Source organism: Notamacropus eugenii, chromosome 4 (assembly GCF_028372415.1).
Source record: "Notamacropus eugenii isolate mMacEug1 chromosome 4, mMacEug1.pri_v2, whole genome shotgun sequence".
Classification (NCBI taxonomy): Eukaryota; Metazoa; Chordata; class Mammalia; order Diprotodontia; family Macropodidae; genus Notamacropus; species Notamacropus eugenii.
In genome coordinates, this window is record NC_092875.1 from 286,600,062 (window position 1) to 286,619,323 (window position 19,262).

The window sequence follows — 19,262 nt, forward strand, 5'->3', positions numbered from 1 at the left end:
TGAGAAAAAATATCAAAGAAACAAAGATCATAGTAAGAAAAGACGTGGTTTTTGTACACTAGGGCTCCAGGAGAAAAATGTAGAAAAATTCCATTTTTTCAATATAAGCTTTTATTGCACATTCATTAGATAAATATTTATTGATCACTAATACATACAAGGCACTACAGAATATTCAAATCTAAGGTTTGAAGTGCTGTTTGCATTTCTCCCAAAAGAAAGCAACATTTATGTATATAAGAAGTACAATATGGCCTCCACATTAGAGAAGGTACAAGACTTTCCAACTTGTCTGGGGAGAGAAATATTTGTTGATCCACAAGAAAAATAAAGGAAAAAAACCTGCTCCCACACAAGGTCTTATCTGGACTCCTTGAACAGGAAGTAGCTCCTAATTCTCTCAAGAAATTATCAAATGAGAAAATATATGTAAAGTACTTTTCCAAACTTAAAAGTTCTACGTAAGAAGGATCCACGGTTGCCATCAAGAGGAAAGGTTTCAGTTACTGTCTTCAGAAAGATACGTATCATAATGGTGACAGTCAAACTCCCTATAAAAAATGGACATATGTAAAACTGATGCAAGCATCTGGAAAGTATATTGTTCTCCTACCACAGGCCTGCACAACCTACAGCTCACTGGCTGCTTAAAGCCCACCTACTGCTTGCTGCATGCCTAAGGATTTCCTCTACATACAAAGGATGTCTTCCTCTACGTTTTTCAAAGGTCACCTGAAATCCTTTGGTGTACTGGTTTGTCCTAGGATATATCTGAGATGACAGAGACCCTCCTGAAACTTCTCAAACTGAAAGACTTCATCTTGGTGACTCACACGTAAATGAATAAGAAGAGTTTAAAAAACAAACATGGAAGACTCTCTAGGGATTCTGAAGACCCAGGCAGCAAACTGAAGGATAAAGGAAAATAACTGGCCTTTTCATAACTGCTGCCAGCTAACGGTAGAGAAAGGAAGCTATGAGAAGCAAATGGCTAAGAAAACAGTGCAAGAAAACTGCATTCAACTTTCTGGACTATGGTACAAGATTCATGAATGATGGGCTACTGGACAAAGATAGAGTGTATCTAATGTCAACTAGGAAAAAGTAGGAGACTAGATGATGTCATCAAGAGTGCTTTAAAATGAAAAGGACATAGCTGTTTAACCAGATATTGAAGAGATCAGTAGATCTGCCACAAGAGGGCACAGGAAAAAGACTATCTGGAGGTCCCCAGAAATTCACAATATATCCAGGGAGAGAGGAATACACAAACATGCAGAAAACATACATACTACAAAGGGAACCAGAGAACTTAACCCAAAGAGGTAAACAATGTGTCATTGTGCAATAAACAGAATATGCCAGTGAATGTTATACTTTACCTTAACAAAGAATTCAATACTTCTAGGACCTGTGATTTCAATGGATTGTGTATTACCCTCTACTGACACAAAATGAAGCCCAATCCTGCTATGACTTGAATGACTTTTTTTTAAAGAATTGTTAGAGATAAAAATTTCTTCCCCCACACAATCAACCTAGTAATGAACCTCTGAAGACTTAGCTAGTTTGGTCCTTAGGAACGAGATACACAATTCATTAGGTCATTGGTCAGTCTTCCTAGGTTGGTAAGGCTTACCCAAGTTTATCGGTGTAGTATTTAAGAACCCAGAGTTATCTCCACAATGTGGAGGCATCAAAGTAGGACTTATTAAAGGCTCAAAAACAACAGAAAAGAGACAATATAGAATCATTACATATCAAAGATGTTTCTCTTTAGAAATGCATAAACATGGGGAAGAAAATAGTGGAGAGTATTTGAGTGAAGATGAAACAGTAGAGAAATAGAAATGATATGGGAATATTACCACTCAAAAAAAGCTACAGGAAATGAATAAGAATTAAGTTCCTGATATGGATAAAAAACTGGCAGATAGAATATAAATGTGCTGAGGAATTTCAATTATTCATATGACTGCTACATCTATCTGTTAGATGTATCTATTAAAAGTTTAGAACACTTGAATAATATGTGATTTAGACTTGCAACTAATTTTACCTATCAGAATACAGAAAGCTAAAAGGCTGCCTGCTGAGTGGTACTTGATTTTGAGCAATAAACAGGAACTTATCAGAGTAGTGGAAATTAGGAGAATCTGGGGAACTTAATGTTCACCATAGATAACGAAAAAGGCATTTGTCTGGCATAATCAGAAATGTGCTTGAAGGGAAAAAAAATCTGACTTGAAAAAAGATTTCAAAATATGTAAATACAAGTGTGTAGGATTTGATGGTCTATGATTTGAAAAGGGATCTCACTTCAAATGAGATGAGAGGTTCTATAAAATGAAACTAATAATAATTACAAATTATTTCAATGAGAAAGAAAAGGTTAAGGAGTCTAAAAACACTGAAGGAATTGTACAGGGAACTTATTGATGAGCTTGTATTTTTAAATGAACATAAAGAAAAAGGAAATAGAACCAAGAATGCATAAATGAGGATGAATTATTGAAGACTAGAATGGTCCCATAAAGTTAAATGCCAAGAATAATGGAAAATATTTTTTCAGCTAAGTAGAGGTTAAAAGTAAGATTAAAGAAGGTACAGAGCCCCTGCTTTAGTAGACAGGATGATGGCAAAGAGAAGTAAAACTAATCAAATTTTATTTTGTTATTGTTTCCTCTACCAAGGAGAATACACGGTTTGGAAAAGACAGAACAAAAATTAACATGGATTTGAAATGCAAAATAATTCAGAAATAGATGCAAGCTAGCTCCCTAAATGAGTTCCAGTCAACCTGACTTATAAACTCCACTGTTGTTGTTCTGTCATGTCCAATTCTTCCTTACCCTGTGGACCTCTGTCCATGGGGTTTTCTTGGCAAAGATACTGAAGTGGTTTGCCATTTCCTTCTACAGTGGCAATCAGAGGTTAAGTGACTTGCCCAAGATCATAGAGGCTGGAAGTTTCTGAGGTTGAATTTGAACTCAAGTCTTTCTGACTTCAAACCCAGCACTCTATCCACGGTACCACCTGGCTGCCCTGGGCATACCAGGGTATTAAAAGTACTTGAGAACAGGGATTGCTGAATCACTGTTGTTGATCTTAAAGCTACTATGCAATACCAAAAGAAGTACTCCAGGACTGGAGATTAACAAGCATTATGTCTACTTCCATAAAACAACTGGGAAGGTAGTAAATTATAGCCTGGTGAATATGATACTGACTCTTGGAAAAATACTAGAAGATTGTTACAAGGATGGTTTAGAAACAATAAGAATTCTATCCCTTCACTAGAACAGAATGTTATACTGAGAGACATGAAGTTACTCATTATAAAAAGTGGAATCTTTTGTAGAACTAGATCTAAGATTTGAATTCTTTCCAGTTCCCATTGAGGCTACGCTTGTTTAAAAAGCATCTGCTTAATACTAATTTGTAACCAGATAAGAAGAAAAATAATAGCTCCTTTTAAAAATCAGGCTTATATGCCTACACACTGAAGGCCTGTATTTCATTACAAAAATAACAATTGCTAGTGAATTTGATTCTAAAGTTACTTATTTGAAAATTATAAAGCAAAAAAAATTGATTAAAATTAAAAACCCTAAGAGGTTACTTACTTTTAAAAAAAAGTTTCATTTTAGATTAAGATGCACAGAAAGCTTTGAAGATGTTTACTATTTAATTTTTCCTCTAAGTTTGCTTTGTCTTATAAATATGACAAATCTTAATAAAGGTTATGTTTCATTACAGAAAAAAATAAACATTTACATAAGCACCTTCCAGGAAGTAGTTTGGCAATTTCAGCCCAGCGATTTCCCAACCGTTTATGTGCTTCATAGATTATTCTGTCCTCTTCTTCCGTCCAGGAAGACTTCTTTACTTCAGGATTCAGATGGTTATGCCACCTCTCTCTGCATTGTTTCCCTATTCTTCCTTTTAAATGTTTTGCGATTAAAGACCAGCGCTTTGGGCCATATTTCTGAACTAACTCAATAACCTAAAAAAAAGGAATATGTCAAAGTAGAAACAAAAAAAGTATTCATTCAAATTTCAATAATATTACTAATTTAATTCTCAATTCAAAAATACAACTGTAACTGGCCCAACAACTGTGGTGAAGCACACTTCTTCAGATTTCAAAAGTTCATATCTTTGGGCTCAAACTTATCTAAGATCATATACACTAATGAAAATAGGATTAACATTATAGATATTTATTGACTAGAGAATGTTTAAACAAACTGTGATACATGAATGTAATGGAATATTTCCATAGTATTTTTTTAAAAAAGAATATGAAGAAATTCACAGGACAACAGGAAAAATATATGAACTGGAGGAAAATGAAGTAATAAGCACAGGAAAACAATAAGAAAAAGAAACTGAACACTATGTAATTATAAAAATAAAAAATACCAATAAAAATATTAAAATAACAGTGCTTTAAAAGCTAAACTGATTTGTCTAAATTATCTTACTTTAACAATGGTCGTGATATCAGAATGTGCATTTATATTTCAATCTCTTTAAGAAAACTCATTTTCAGTAAGATGATTAACCAATCATTCAGAGTTCTTAGTTTTCTCCTCCTTGAACAGCAAAAAAATACACTAACCAATAATTGCAACCCTTCAGTTAGATTAGCACTGAAAATTAAAAATTAACATGACTTTGTCTATATCCATAACCAGCTAAACCATTATAATGATGCAGTTATTAGAGTCAGCTTCTCCCCTTTCCCCATCCTCCTACCCCTAACTTCTCACTGGGAATATAGTAGTGAAGGGGAAACATTTATATTATCATTAAATGCTTGCCCACAAAGTCTTTGTCTGAAACCATTTAACCATATTGTTCACAATAATATATTGATACATATCTATCCTTAATCTATAAAATGCAAAATGTCACTGGCAATTAGAAGATGTAATGTACACTTAAGGGTCTTTATTAGTGCTTCTCAAAAAGCAGATTAATATAATTATCTAGTAGTGTTAGAAAACATCCATAATCAGCAAAGCCTACACCAATGCTCTCCTTCGAAATGTGCCCATCTCTCTCTCATCACTTTACTAAATTATATTATCACATTATTCCCCATATGGCTCTCTCCATAATGTCCCCATCTCCTGAATGGAATGAAGGAAAGATGAGACTGTCATTTTCTATTTCTTCACAATTTAAATATCTGACACACATCCTGGAATAAAAGTACAAAAAATTAAAGTGTTTTACAGGACAGCTTCAATTTAGCCTTAATCAAAGTGGTATCAGGAGATTAAGCTGACTCTGTGGGCTGCCTTGGGGATTTGGTTCAAGGCATTCCACCACCCTCTCTTTATCAGCAGTAGCAGTAGATTGAGAATTGGCCTTGGAATCAGGAAAACATGAGTTCAGATCCTGCCTCTGACACATACTAGCTGTGTAACCATGGGCAAGTCACTTAACCTCTCTGAATCTGTTTTCTCATCTGTAAAATAAGGATAACACTCATAGTACCTACCTACTCAGAGTATTGCTGAGAGATTCAAATGAGATAATATATGCAATATATACAAATATTAAAACACCACATTAAAGCATTAGGCATGTGTCTGTGTACATGTGTGTGTATGTAAACACATATATATCAGTTACACAGAAAAAAGAGAACAGGATTTAAAGTCAGGCAAGGGAGGTTTGAATTCTGCTCTGTCATTAGCTATGTGACCATAAAAGTCACTTCCTGTGCCTCAGTTTCCTCATCTGTAAAATGGAGACACTACCTATCTCAAAAATTTGTTGTGAAAAGATACTTTATAAACCTTGAAATATCAATATGAGTTATTTTTATTTTCCCTCTAGTTGGAGATGACCTTCTTCCTCTGAATTAACATAGCACTTTGGACCTCTTACTGCACTGAAGTATTTTTTCCAGTTTTATAGTGTTTTGTGTAAAGTTCTTATTTACCTTATCAAACAATAAACTTCATGAAAGCAGAGACTCGTTCTTACTCTCCTTTGTGTCCTCCGTAATGCCTAACCATAACGCTTTGTACATAGTGGGCACTCAAATATTTGGTGAAATGAGAAAAGGAAGAAAGACATCCAGAAGTAGATTTAAAATAGACAAAAGGACAGAACACTAGAATGGAAAGGAAATGCAGTAATAACAAATTATACCATCATCATTATTACATTTTTTGGAATCTCTGCCCATTATTTATTATTTAATTTTACAAAATTGTTTTGTTTTTTTTTTGCTAAAGAATTTTAATCTAAAGTGCCCTTTCTTCATCAGATAAAAGGCTGCTATTACTGTAATAATCCATTAGTTTTCATATAGTTTCATCGTAAGGATTAAAGGAAGAAAATTTTGTTGAGAACAATGCCCACTATAATTAAAAAGCACTTACACATATAGATTTAAAAGCAGAAGTAGGTGTTCATTTAGATTCAATTAGACACATTCCTGAACAGTTTGTAAAGTGAATATTTATATATCAAATCATACTTTCCCCAATGATTTCCATTATAGTTTGAGATGCATTTCAAGATAAGCGTATACACTATAAAATAAAACAATAAAAAATCACATTCAAGGATCCTGATAACTTCAGAGAGCATACTCATGTCAATATAAATTTAACTTTCCCATACAAATTTTAGAAGGAATTAATGAAAACTCAATCCACACGATGACTACATACTCGCTAATTAAAAGAATTTAGCAGAACTCCACAAGTTAGAAAAATCAAATAAAAATATTTTTTTAAATATAACTCAAGTATAAAACAGATCTGTTTCATTCTGAAAAGAAATTAGAAAATACTCATTAATGCAGAGAGGAAACATGGTAAAGCAGAAAGAACATTAGACTTGGAACCAGACATTCTGATTACTTTGGGCAAAGTCATAACTTTTTTTGAGCATCACTTTCCTTGTCTGCAAAATGGGGATGAATAATACTTCTACTCCCCGCTTGATAGTTTGTCAAAATGACCAATAATGAACATAAATGTTCAATAGAGAAATATACACATGTGATATTATATTGTATTTCTATTCAGAAGTGTTGACCCTTGTCAAACTTTAAAAGATTCAGATTCACGTGATATCAGGGACCACTAGTACAGTCTCATTTTACACATGAGAAAACTAAAGTTCTTAATGGTCAAGTGATTTGCCTGTTGTCTCACAGCTAATAAGTGGCACAGTAAGGATTCAAAATCACATCTTTTGAAACTCTTCCATGTAGCAGACTGTGGTTGAAGGTTAAAGAGAAAGATGTTGATGGAAACCTCCCAACTGAATAATAAATGTGGCAAGTTCCAAACATTCTCAGGTTAGCTAGACCCAACATTGCTCACAGATCTCTCTTCTGTGCTCTGATCCATCTTACTCCCGCCATGCAACACAGTACACGGGCCACTGGGTATTCATTTTTACTCCTGTTTATGTAGTTTTAAGTGCTGGTGTAAATTCTAATATTTTAAGAGAGTTCACACGACATAATAAGGCCCAGAAAATAGATTTAATATTCTGACAAAATAGATTATATGATGTTCTTACTTAAATCAAAAACTGCACATCAGTTAAATATTTACTAAGTATCTACCAAGTACAAGGCACTCACCCTGGGAAATATGCCTACCCCTCTAGGAAGGTAATCACCAACCTAGGTCCCCTATCTGCGTTGTATGGCAGATAGTTGATGGCAGTCCTCGTTCAGTTTCTTTTGTACCAGATTAAACTTCCAATACAGCAATGTCAATGCCCCTAACAATCTCCTTTGAGGTTTCCTTCCACTCTAATTCTCTAATCTAACCAAAGACTCTCTGGATTCAAGATGCTTGCTTAGTTTATCGTTTTGTTGTGTGGGGTTTGTTTTCTTTTCTTTTTTTTTTTAAATGACTGACAATCAAAGAACTGAATATGAGATTGAGAAAGGGTGAATGAGCTATTAAAAACTGACCCCTCACCACCACATATTAAGAAAAAAAAGAGATCATAAAATCAAGTACGTACATTTAGTTACCTTATATTTAATGAGATATAATACGAACAAATCTACATTTCCAAAGAACTAATAGTGCCTGATACAATAACATATATTAACATTTTACTTGGATGCTTAAAGGAAAACTAAGACACGAAATCAAAATAAACATACTTTGCATACCAAGACTACAAATAACAAGCAGAAAAATAAAATCTTATAACTATGCCTACTATTTCTTCACCAGAGAAAAAATTAAAAACATGAATTTATTACCCTCTGATCTTCTTCTTTAGTCCAGGGACCTTTGATTAATTCTGGGTTTAAAACTTTTTGCCATCGATGCTGACACTGAAAATCAGACCGGTTCTGAAATACAATTTTAAAATTATTCAACTATGAAATACTTTCCTTCCCACAATGATATTCCCCCAAACCTGAAGAGAAACCTAATCCCAGAAGTCCCACAACTTGAAAAAAACTAAGCTTTCACATTTACTACCATTCTTACACTGATATTTTATTTTTATACATATATACACACACACACACACACACACACACACACAGGTGTGTGTATATATATGTATATATATATGCACCCCCCCATATATATGTATTTATATGTGTGTGTACGTATATATATGTATGCATATATATGTGTGTGTGTGTGTGTATATATATATATATATATACATACATACATAAATGAGAACATAGTTTACATGCCTAAATATTTCTTCTCTCCATCCCAAGGACTTCATCTATGAAATAAAAACAAATTTTGAGTGAAGATGAAGTACATATGGCCATCTCCCTATTGATTTCGAATGGAAAGCAATAGGACAAAACTAAAGGTGACTGTCACAGAGGCCTGGGTACCAGATTCGGTAAAATTACAATGCACAAGCATGTATATTTCAACCAAATGCTGGCAAAAGATGAGATGATCTGAAGGGATAGCAACAGAGAAATGAGACAAGAATAGAATGTTGATATGGTAGTCTGACCCTGCCAAATGTGAACATGTATTCAGTCACAGTCCAGGATAATACTTCATTTCTAGATATATTTCTTTGTAAAATGCCAATAAGTGGTTTTTAATCACAGCTTTAAGTATATCTAAAATTCACACCAACATAAAGAATCTTATCAAAACAAAATATGCTCCTATAATACAAAAAATGCAATTTCTCAAAGCAAATCAATTTGGTAAGAAAACCTACATAAATCAATAAGAAAATGAATGACTTGCTCAGGTAGAAGATGGCAACATTATAACACATATCCTTTGGCTTTTACTACAGTTTTTAACCTTAGTACACTTTCATTTACCATCTCTCAAATACCTGTGCTTAAATATTTATGAAGAAAAAGAGATTTTTAAAAAGATTCCAAGATAACTTTTCACAATTAAAGGGTTTAAGATTCAATCAAATGAATAAAAACTAATATATCAGTCTACTATAATTCTTGATCTCAACCAAGAACTTAAAAAAAAAAAAGGAATGGGTTTAAATCACAAGTGAAATTTAGATTGGATATAAAAATAATTTTCCAATAGAGAGGAATTTTAGACTAGATTATATCAAAAAAGGTAGGAAAAGGAGAAAATATTTAGGTATTTCTTAAACTTTCCAGTTTAAGAGTACTGGTGGTCATGAAAACAAAGAAATGTATGCATCTTGGAATCCAATAAATACTAGTTGAATTTAAAAAAGTACTACTTATAAGATATAGTTATGAACGTTTTTGATTAATTTCAAGAGATCTGACTTTCTCTACCCTCAAAACACTCAGAGCTTGCTTCCTTCGTAGTAAAACAAGACATCATCATAGTTTTATCAACTCTTAGCACCTAAATGCAGGGCACCTAGGGAGGTGGCTCAGTGGATAGAGAACCAGACTTGGGGTCAGGAAGACTTGTCTTACTGAGTTCAAATCTGTCCTCCGACACTTACTAGCTATGTGACCCTGTTTGCCACAGTTTCCTCATTTGTAAAATAAGCTAGAGAAGGAAATGGCAAACCATTCTAATATCATTGCCAAAAAAACCCCAACTGGGGTCACAAAGAATTGGACACAACTAAAAAGCAACTGAACAAACAACACAGTACCTAAATGCCCTGTGACCTTAAAAAAAATAGACTAGAAATCAGAAAAGACTAGGTTCTAGTCTTATCACAGTGATATGGGGCAGATCACATTTATCTCTGTGCTTCTGCCATATATAAACTAGAAAAAATATATGGTTTTTTCCCTGCTGTATAGGGATATTCTGAGGTTCTATACGTTGCCAAGAGAAAATATTTTAAAACAATTATTTTTAAAAATATAATGTATAAGATACATGTAGAATTGCTTTAAAATTTTTATACATTACATTTTCACTTAATAAATGAATACTGGGAAAAAAAGAGAATGCCAAGTTCTGATAAGCAATAATAGGTCCAGTTGGACTGAAAAAGAATGTATGAAAGGGAATAAACTAAGTCTAGAGGGAAAGGCTAGAGTCAGACTAGTGAAGGGCTTCAGGTACCAAATTTAGGACTTTGTATTTTACTCTCAGAGTCACTGAAGATTGTCAAATAGAGAAATGACATATATCCCTGATTCAGGAAGATGATTTTTGGCAGCAGCAGAGGACGTACTGTAAAGGGGAGAGGCTAGAAGCAGAAAGACCAAGTAAGAGGCAAATGTAACAATCCAAGTGAAAAGTACTGACGGTATGATAGAGTAGCCCTGATGAGTTGGCAAAAGAGGAGAGATTTAAAAGATATTTAGAATAAGCTGACTGGACATAAAGGGTAAGAGAGAGTGAAGAGTTTAAAATGGTGAACCTGAGTGACTGAAAGGAAGGCTAAAAACCTCAAATAGTGAAGTTTTACAGTGTAAGAGGTTTAAGGAGGGAAGATGTTGAGTTCAATTTCGGACATGCTGAGTTTAAGCTATCTAGGAGGCAGTTGATGATGTAGGACTACAGCTCAGGAGAAAGGTTAAGACTAAATATATAGAGTTGTGAGTCACCTTCACAGGGAATAACAATTTTCAATTCCTGGGATAACCTGCATTTAGGCAAATAACTAATATGTCATTTTTAAGACATTAGCAACCTTTGATAGTGGAAATTCTTTGAGAAAAGTGCTCAATCTCAACTATGTATTTGCTTTAATGTTTTTTAAACCTGTAAACTTAGCATATGCCTAAACTCATATGACACCAAACAATTTAACAAATATTTCACTTACTTGAAGGTGACTAGCAATTAGAGTCCAATCATCTGTTCCATGCTGCTCTACCAATTTCTTTAGCTTGTCATCCTAAAAAATTAATGCAAATTAGAATTCAACAAATTCAAGATTGAGGACACCTCATTTCAGTCCCATTATTGCTGGTTATATCTGGAAGAACAGGATCCAGACTAACGCAACTGTACTCTCTGCTGATTTTTCCTGATATCAGTCTGCTTGCTATTCCAGTGACTACTTAAAGCAGGAGAAGTATGTATGCTAGGTACCCATGCCATGAGCTTTAGGGTATGTTTTTTAAAAGCTTCTTACTCATACATAAACCACTGAGCAATAAACACAAGTGCAAAATACAGTCTTTCCCCATTCTAGATAAAATTCCTGTCACACATTACCTCATCCCTTGTCCATTTTACTCTGTTCCAGAGCTTCTTCAATCCTTTCTGCTGTGGTACTTCATAATCATGATCAGCATACTGAAGGTCATCATCTTCATCCTCACTATTAAGTAATACAATTCAAAAGATCAAGTTTTAATTATAAATTTATAAAGTCAAAGGACCAAGTAAGATATCTATATATATTGCTGCCTTTCTTATTCAAAAGAAATGGACCTACTAAGATATCTACATGTCGTTGCTCTTCTTATTCAAAAGAAGATATCAACTGTTATTGTTACCTATATGTGCACAAGCAAAACCCTGAGATTAACATTTCTTTTCACAGCCTTCACCCTTTCTTTTGCTGTGAAATGAAGCTACTTGCAGCTCTCACTTACATTTAATTTCTTTTTTTTTTTTTTAACATTTACTCAGTAAGAGAAAATAATAAAAACTAAATTAGTCTTTATGTACTACAGGGAGACAAGGACAAGTATGAGCAACCTCATAAAAGTAGCATTACCAAGATTCTGACTTTCTAAAGTGTTTAAAAAAGAACCAGTGACCTAGCTATGACTATTGAAAGACTTCTTTACTTCTAGAGGTATAGGAGGAATATATATTTCAAAAGTGTGATTTATAAGGGACAGGTACTTTTCCTACCTACTTTTTGAATTCTACCCAAATGTCTTCCCCATTAGAATGTAAGCTCCTTGAGTGCAGGAACTGTCTTTTTGCTTATATTTGTATTTCCAGTGCTTAGCCCAGTGTCTGGCACATAGTAAGCACTTAATAAATGCTTACTGACTAAATGACCAGAGATGATATTTTTTGATGCTTTGTTTTTTCCAAATTAACAAGAATTTTTTTCTCCCTCTCAACTCCCCTCATAATTAGAAAGAAAAAATAAAAACAAAACTCTTGTAACAAATACATATTGTCAAGCAAAATAAATTCTCACACTAGCCAAGTTCAAAAATAAATGCCCCATGTTGTATCTTAAGTCCATCACCTGTTAGGAGGAGGTCATTGTGCTTTCTCCCCTGAAATTGTTGCTTTTCATAGTTGATCAGAATGTTTAAATCTTTTAAAATTATGTGTCCTTACAGTGCTATTACTATATAAATTATTCCTCTGCTTTTGCTCATTTCATTCTACATCAGTTAGTACAAGTCTTCCTAGGTTTCTATGAAACCATCTCTTTCATTATTTCTTGTGGGCGCAATAATAACATTCCATTACATTCATATACTATATTTTATTCAACCATTCCCCAGCTGAGAACACCTACTTGGTTTCAATTCATTATCACTACAAACAGACTGTTCAAAATATGTCTGTACATATATGTCTTTTTTCCTCTTTCTTTGATTTTTGGGGGCACAGACCTAGTAGTGATATTGCTGGGGCAAGTGGGATGAAGTTTAGTGATTTAGAGAGGCATATCTCCAAACTGATTTCCACAATGGCCTACCAATGTGCCTGTTTTTTCCTGCAGCTGCTCCAACAAGTGTCATCTTTGCTAACCTGATGGGGTTGAAGTAGAACAATAAAGAGCTGTTTTATTTGGCCTTTCCCTAATTATTAGTAATTTGGAACATTTTTCCATATGGATGTTGATTTCATATGGCTTGGATTTCATCCTTTGAAAACTGTTGTTCATATCTTTAAACCATTTATCAATTGGCAATTTGAGCTTAATTGGGGCTAGCAAATATCTCCTTTAAATCCTAGGAGAGGATTCATTATCAGTCATTCAAACTTTACTATCAATTAATCCAAAGTTTTTTCCTCCAGAGATCTAAATGAAATCTATCACACTGAATAAAAAGGGTTTTTGATTTGGGGGATAAATGGAGGTATGTAGGAACAAACCTAGGTAGGAAGCATAAATGGGAGAAGGGAGGGAAAGAATGTAGTGGTGAGGATGACAGGAAGGTAACTAGGGAACAGAAGATTTAAGTACACCAAAGATAACCTACTTTGTAATTTTCCCTAAGTTAACTCTTGGAAAGAAGAGAGATTTTTTTCCTTACTTACTTTTACAAGCAGAATAGAAAGTATGTTATGGAGGCAGTTTCCTGCCATGTTGATGCAAAAGGAAATAAATCTGGAGCTATCTTTGATAAACATGCTGATTTCTAAACTAGGAATTCTAGCTCAGAGGAATCTTCCTAAAACTAAAGGATAACTGTAACATTATTATTTCTACCAAATAGCCCGTTCACCTTTCACTAGTTCTGTAATACTCAGAGTCACTAAGGCTTTTTATGCATTTTTTTCTTAGCCTTAACAAGATACCAATGCTTTCAGTGATTCCATACTGCTTGACAAAGAAGCCCAACTCTTTAACACCAATATTATCCCAGTGCTGCAATAATCTTAGAAAAATAAAAACTATAATAAGAGGGAAATGAAAAAAGTTGTGGTTGTTATAGATTTCAGCATAATACTAGCAATGACTTTTGTGTGAGATGTGGCATAAAAACCACATCTCCCCAGGATGGAGGGTGGAAGTACCACCTCACACTTATCAGATTGGCTAACATGACAGAAAAGGAAAATGACAAATGCTAGAGGGGATGTAGAAAAATAGGGACATTAACGCACTATTGGTGTAATTGTGAACTGGTCAAACCAGTCTGGAGAATAATTTGGAACTATGCCCAAATGGCTATCAAACTATGTTGTGTGTCTGACCCAGCAATACCACTACTAGGTCTGCATCCCTAAGAGATCAAAGAAAAGGCAAAATGGTCAATATGTATTTATAGTAGCTCTTTTAGTGGTGACAAAGAATTGGAAATTGAGGGGATGCTCATAAGTTGGGGAATGGCTGAACAAATTGTGGTATATGACTGTGAAGAAATACTATTGTGCTATAAGATATGACAAGTGGGATGGTTTCAGAAAAACCTGGGAAGACTAATATGAGCTCGTGCAAAGTGAACAGAACTAGGAGAATATTGTACACAGTAACAGCAATATGTAACAATGATCAAATTTGTGAAAGACTTAGTTACTCTGATCAGTACAATGATCTGACAATTACAAAGGACCCATGATGAAAACTGCTATCCACCTCCAGAGGGAACTGATGAACTCAAGGCAGACTGAAGCATTCTTTTTTCACTTTCTTTACATTAATATGATATAATATTAGAACATTTGTTCTGAAATGCAAAATTGTGCAACTAAAATCATAGGATTATAAATTTAGAGCTGGCAGGGACCTTAGGGCACTCCTTCATTCTTCTCCAGGTTTTTTTCTCCACCATGCTCAGACAGGAGCATACCTTAGAAGACACCTTCTTCACCCCCCTCTTCCCTTTTCAGCTTCCTTTTCTGTGTAATCTTTCCCCTTTAGAATGTAAGCTCTTTAAGGGCAAGGGCTGTATCCTCTGTGCTTAGCCTAGTACTTAGTGCCTAGAACTAGTAAGTGCTTGACAAACTGTTAATGACTTATTTGATGAAATTGCTACAGCTCCTCTCCCATTTGAGAGATACTAGAGAGAGACCAGAGAAATTGATGACTTGCCAATGGTCCACATACATAGTATGAATCATACCCAGGTCCTCGACTACAAATTCAACTCCTTTTCCATTTCATAGTATAGTATTATCACTACTACTGAGATATAATCTTACAAAACTGATTAAAAAAAAAGGGAACGGATGCATTGCTGACACATTCATCCCCTTTCCAAAATTATGAGAAAAATCCTTTTCATTCTTTTAAATTTTTAATAATGTGGCTTTTTCATATTTAGTTCTTTTATCCATTTGAAAGAGCCATCTGAGACAAATGCAACATTCCTTAACATTTTCATGATTCTGCATTTCAGACGGACCAAATGTTCAAAGTTTCTACCATCAGACTACCCACAATGCCTACTTATTCTCTGCAAAAGATACAAAGCATTACTGCATTCTGGTTCACTCCCTCCTATAGGCAATACCTAGCAATAACTGAGCCACCCTCCCATACGACTTCTTTTGTAAGAATCATCATGCTTACTACTGAATAAAAATATACACAATACACAATTTGTTGCTTTGGCAAACCAAACAATTTAGATACATTTTTGGGTGATGACTATTGTCAACTGTGAAAAAAATATCCAAGCATCTACCATGAAATGCAAGGCTATCCCAAAGCTTTGTTCTTTCACTGCCTTTTTTTCCCCCACTATTTGAAATTGGGAACTAGACATGTCAAAAATAGAACCTATTATGATTCCCCCTAAATCCTCCTCCTCTTTCCAAACTTCCCTATTATTACAGACGGCAACATCTTCCTTCCAGTCCCTTAGACTCACAACCTAGGAAGTATTTGGGATTTTTCACTCTCACTCCATACATCCAAGCTTTTGTCAACGCCTGTTGATTTCACCTTTGCAACATTTACCAAATGTATCCCTTTCTCTCCTCTGACACTGAACAAGTTTCATCTCTTTGCACCTTGATTACTGTAATAGCCTGATGTTGAATCTGCCTGCCTCAAGTTTATCCCCTATCTAAAACACTGGTGTATCTCACTCAAAGTGGGAATTCTATAAAACCATAACCTGAAAGGTCCAAGGTCTCATATTACATCCTGGGTCATCTCCAGCCATCTTGATGAATATTAGGCCACTGGATCCAGATGGCACAAGAAAAGAAAGTGAGGTTGGTGACCTTGCACAGCCCTCCCTCACTCAAATCAAAGTCAACTGCAAGTCATGTCATCATCTTGATGTCATGGTCCTCCTTGAGAATGAAGGACAAACAAAACAACAACCACTGTTTACATATTCTTTTTCTACTAATTTATCCACATTTAGTAATTCTTTATCCCACTAACATTCCAAGTTTTATTTCTATATGAACTATTGTCTATCCATGTGCCAATATCTTGTTTATCAGAAACAAATTTTTTAACTCAAATGTAAAGCTTTATACCAATTTGTCATTATTAAATTTCATAATAGATTTAGTCCATCATTATACAACCTGTCAGAACTTCTTTGAAAGACAGTTTGGCAATATCAGACTTCAAAATAGTTTTTTTTATTGCAACTATCTTGTAGCAAATAAATAAAAATTTAACTGCCCAGTAGTCAATGAGATAAACGAGACTTAAAAGGAAATGTGTATACCCATCTAGTCTTTGATAAGTCCAAGAACACTAAGTACAAAGGAAAGAAAAAGAATCCTGCATGGAACAACTCCAGCCAGCAGAACATAAGAGTAGCACACAGAAAACAGGTTTAGATCATGATCTTATACCACATGTCATAATAAATTTCAAGTAGATAAAAGAACTAAATATGAAAAAGCCATACTATTAAAAAAATTAAAAGAATGAAAGCATTGACTTGTAATTTTGAAAAGGGGATGAATGTGTCAGCAATAATATACAGAACGTTATAAAAAGATATAAAAAAGTTTTCATAGAAAAAGTATAACTGGAAGAAGAAAATATAAAAAGGTAGGGGAAATCAGGGTATAAAGAATCTCCAATAAAAGTGTGACATCCAAAATCTATGATTATAAGCTATTCTCCAAAAGACAAGCAGTCAAAGAACATGAAGTAATCAAAAGAAAAACTATCAACTAATAACTGTATTTAAAAGTCCCAAAAATTACTAATAATGAAAAATAAAAAGTAAAATTATACCTCTAACCTTTCAAATTCATTTCCACAAGTTTTATTAAGCACTTACTAGATGCAAGGCACCAGGTGCTAGGGATACAATGACAAACCAAAAATGGTCCCTATCTTCAAGGAGCTTACATTCAACTATGGCAAGGAAATTCTTAATTTAGGGTCTATAGATAGATTTCTCGAGGTCCATGAACTTGAATGGGGGAAAAAAATCACATCTTTATTTCAATTTAATAGGTTTCCTTTGCAATCCTTTTATTTTACATATTTGACAATATTATTTTGAAAAGGGTATATATGGTCACAGGGCAGCTAGATAGCTCAGTGGATAAAATGCTAAGCCTAGAGTCAGGAAGACTGAGTCAAAATCCAGCCTTGGACACTAGCTGTGTGTCCCTGGGCAAATCACTTAAGCGGTATACCTTAATCCACTGCAGAAGGAAATGGCATACCACTACAGTATTTTTGCCAAGAAAACCCCATGAACAGTACAGTCCATGGGGTCACAAAGAGTTACACTTAAGTGAACAACTACCACCACAATTCCATGAAACAAAAAAGTTAAGAACCCCAGGATAAACATATATAAAAAAAATTCAGTACAAGCAAAAATGTGGAGATAACACTGTTGAGAGAATCAGGGAAAAGTTTCATGGAAGTGGCACCAAAGTTCAGTTTGGGTTTCAGAATCAACAAGTATTTGAGGGGAAGACTGTATATAATAAAGGAATCAAATAGGAGCACAAAAAAGGTTTGAATGGTGTTTTGTAACAAAATGTATCAATAAAAATTTTCTTTTAAAAAGAACCATTTAGTGTGGGAGAGCTGAAACACTAATTCATTGGTGGTAGAGCTGTGAGCTGATCCAACTGTTCTGGAGAGCAATTTGGAACTATGCCCAAAGAGTTATAAAAATGAGCATACCCTTTGACCCAGCAATACTGTTTCTAGGGCTGTATTCCAAAGAGATAGTAAAAATGGGAAAAGGACCCACATGTACAAAACATCTATAGCAGCTCTTTTTGTGTTGGCCAAGAATTGGAAATTAAGGGGATGCCCATCAATTGGGGAATGGCTGAACAAGTTGTGGTATATGAATGTAATGAAATACTATTGTGCTGTAAGAAATGACACCAGGGGGATTTCAGAAAAACCTGGAAAGACTTATGAATTGATGCTAAGTGAAATGAGCAGAACCAGGAGAACATTATACACAGTAACAGCCACAGTGTTCAAGAACTGTTTCTGATAGACTTAGCCCTTTCACAGCAATGCAAGGACCAAAATCATTTCCAAAGGACTCGAAGCAAAATGCCATCCATATCCAGAGAAAGAACTATGGAGTTGGAACACAGAACGAAGCAGATGATTTTTTCCTTTGTTAAGTTTTGGTTTGTTTTTCTCATGGTTTCTCCCATTCGTGTGAAAATGTATATAATAGGAATGTACACCTAGAACCCACATAAGATTGCATGCCATTTTGAGGAGGGAGGGAAGAAAATTTGGAACTTATGGAAGAGATTGCTGAAAACTGAAAACAAATAAATTAATATATCTGAAGAAAAAAAAGAAACATTTGGCATCCTGTTTGCTTTATAGTATTAGCTTTCTTGTGGAAACTTGGTAAGCATATCAAGATGCTTATGGTTTGCCTAAATCATTAATGAAAATGAGTTATCAGTGAGAACTAAGGAATCCTGATCACTGGTCCTGACATCTCCACCTAGATTCAACAATATTATATTGAAATCACTATTTCCTCCCAAAGCCTCTACCACTTCTTATTTATCTATAAATCACTATCATTCTTCTGGTTCCTATGATAGTGATTTAAGTCATCTTTACCCCCTTATCATGACTTTTAAAAAAGGGGGGAGAGGGGAGAAGAGTTTAAGTCTGAAAACTATAGATCTTGGCATAGAATCAAGACAAAATGCTAGAACATGTTATTAAAAGGCATAGTCTGCAAGTATTTTAAAAATAAAATGATGTTCACCAAG

The 19,262-nt window shown here is 34.4% G+C and overlaps 1 protein-coding gene across 6 annotated transcripts in view; it reads right to left on the reverse strand.

The window, feature by feature from the left end:
* The window catches only part of MYBL1 (MYB proto-oncogene like 1), a 57,954-nt gene that overhangs the window by 32,736 nt on the left and 5,956 nt on the right, over positions 1-19,262 (reverse strand). For all 6 annotated transcript variants that reach the window (XM_072604731.1, XM_072604730.1, XM_072604729.1 and 3 more), the window contains exons 2-5: positions 11,631-11,736; positions 11,236-11,307; positions 8,264-8,356; positions 3,786-4,006 (exon numbers count right to left, since the gene is read on the reverse strand). In XM_072604731.1, the coding sequence (XP_072460832.1) occupies positions 3,786-4,006; positions 8,264-8,356; positions 11,236-11,307; positions 11,631-11,736 (492 nt within the window). The remainder of the gene's footprint in view (positions 1-3,785; positions 4,007-8,263; positions 8,357-11,235; positions 11,308-11,630; positions 11,737-19,262) is intronic.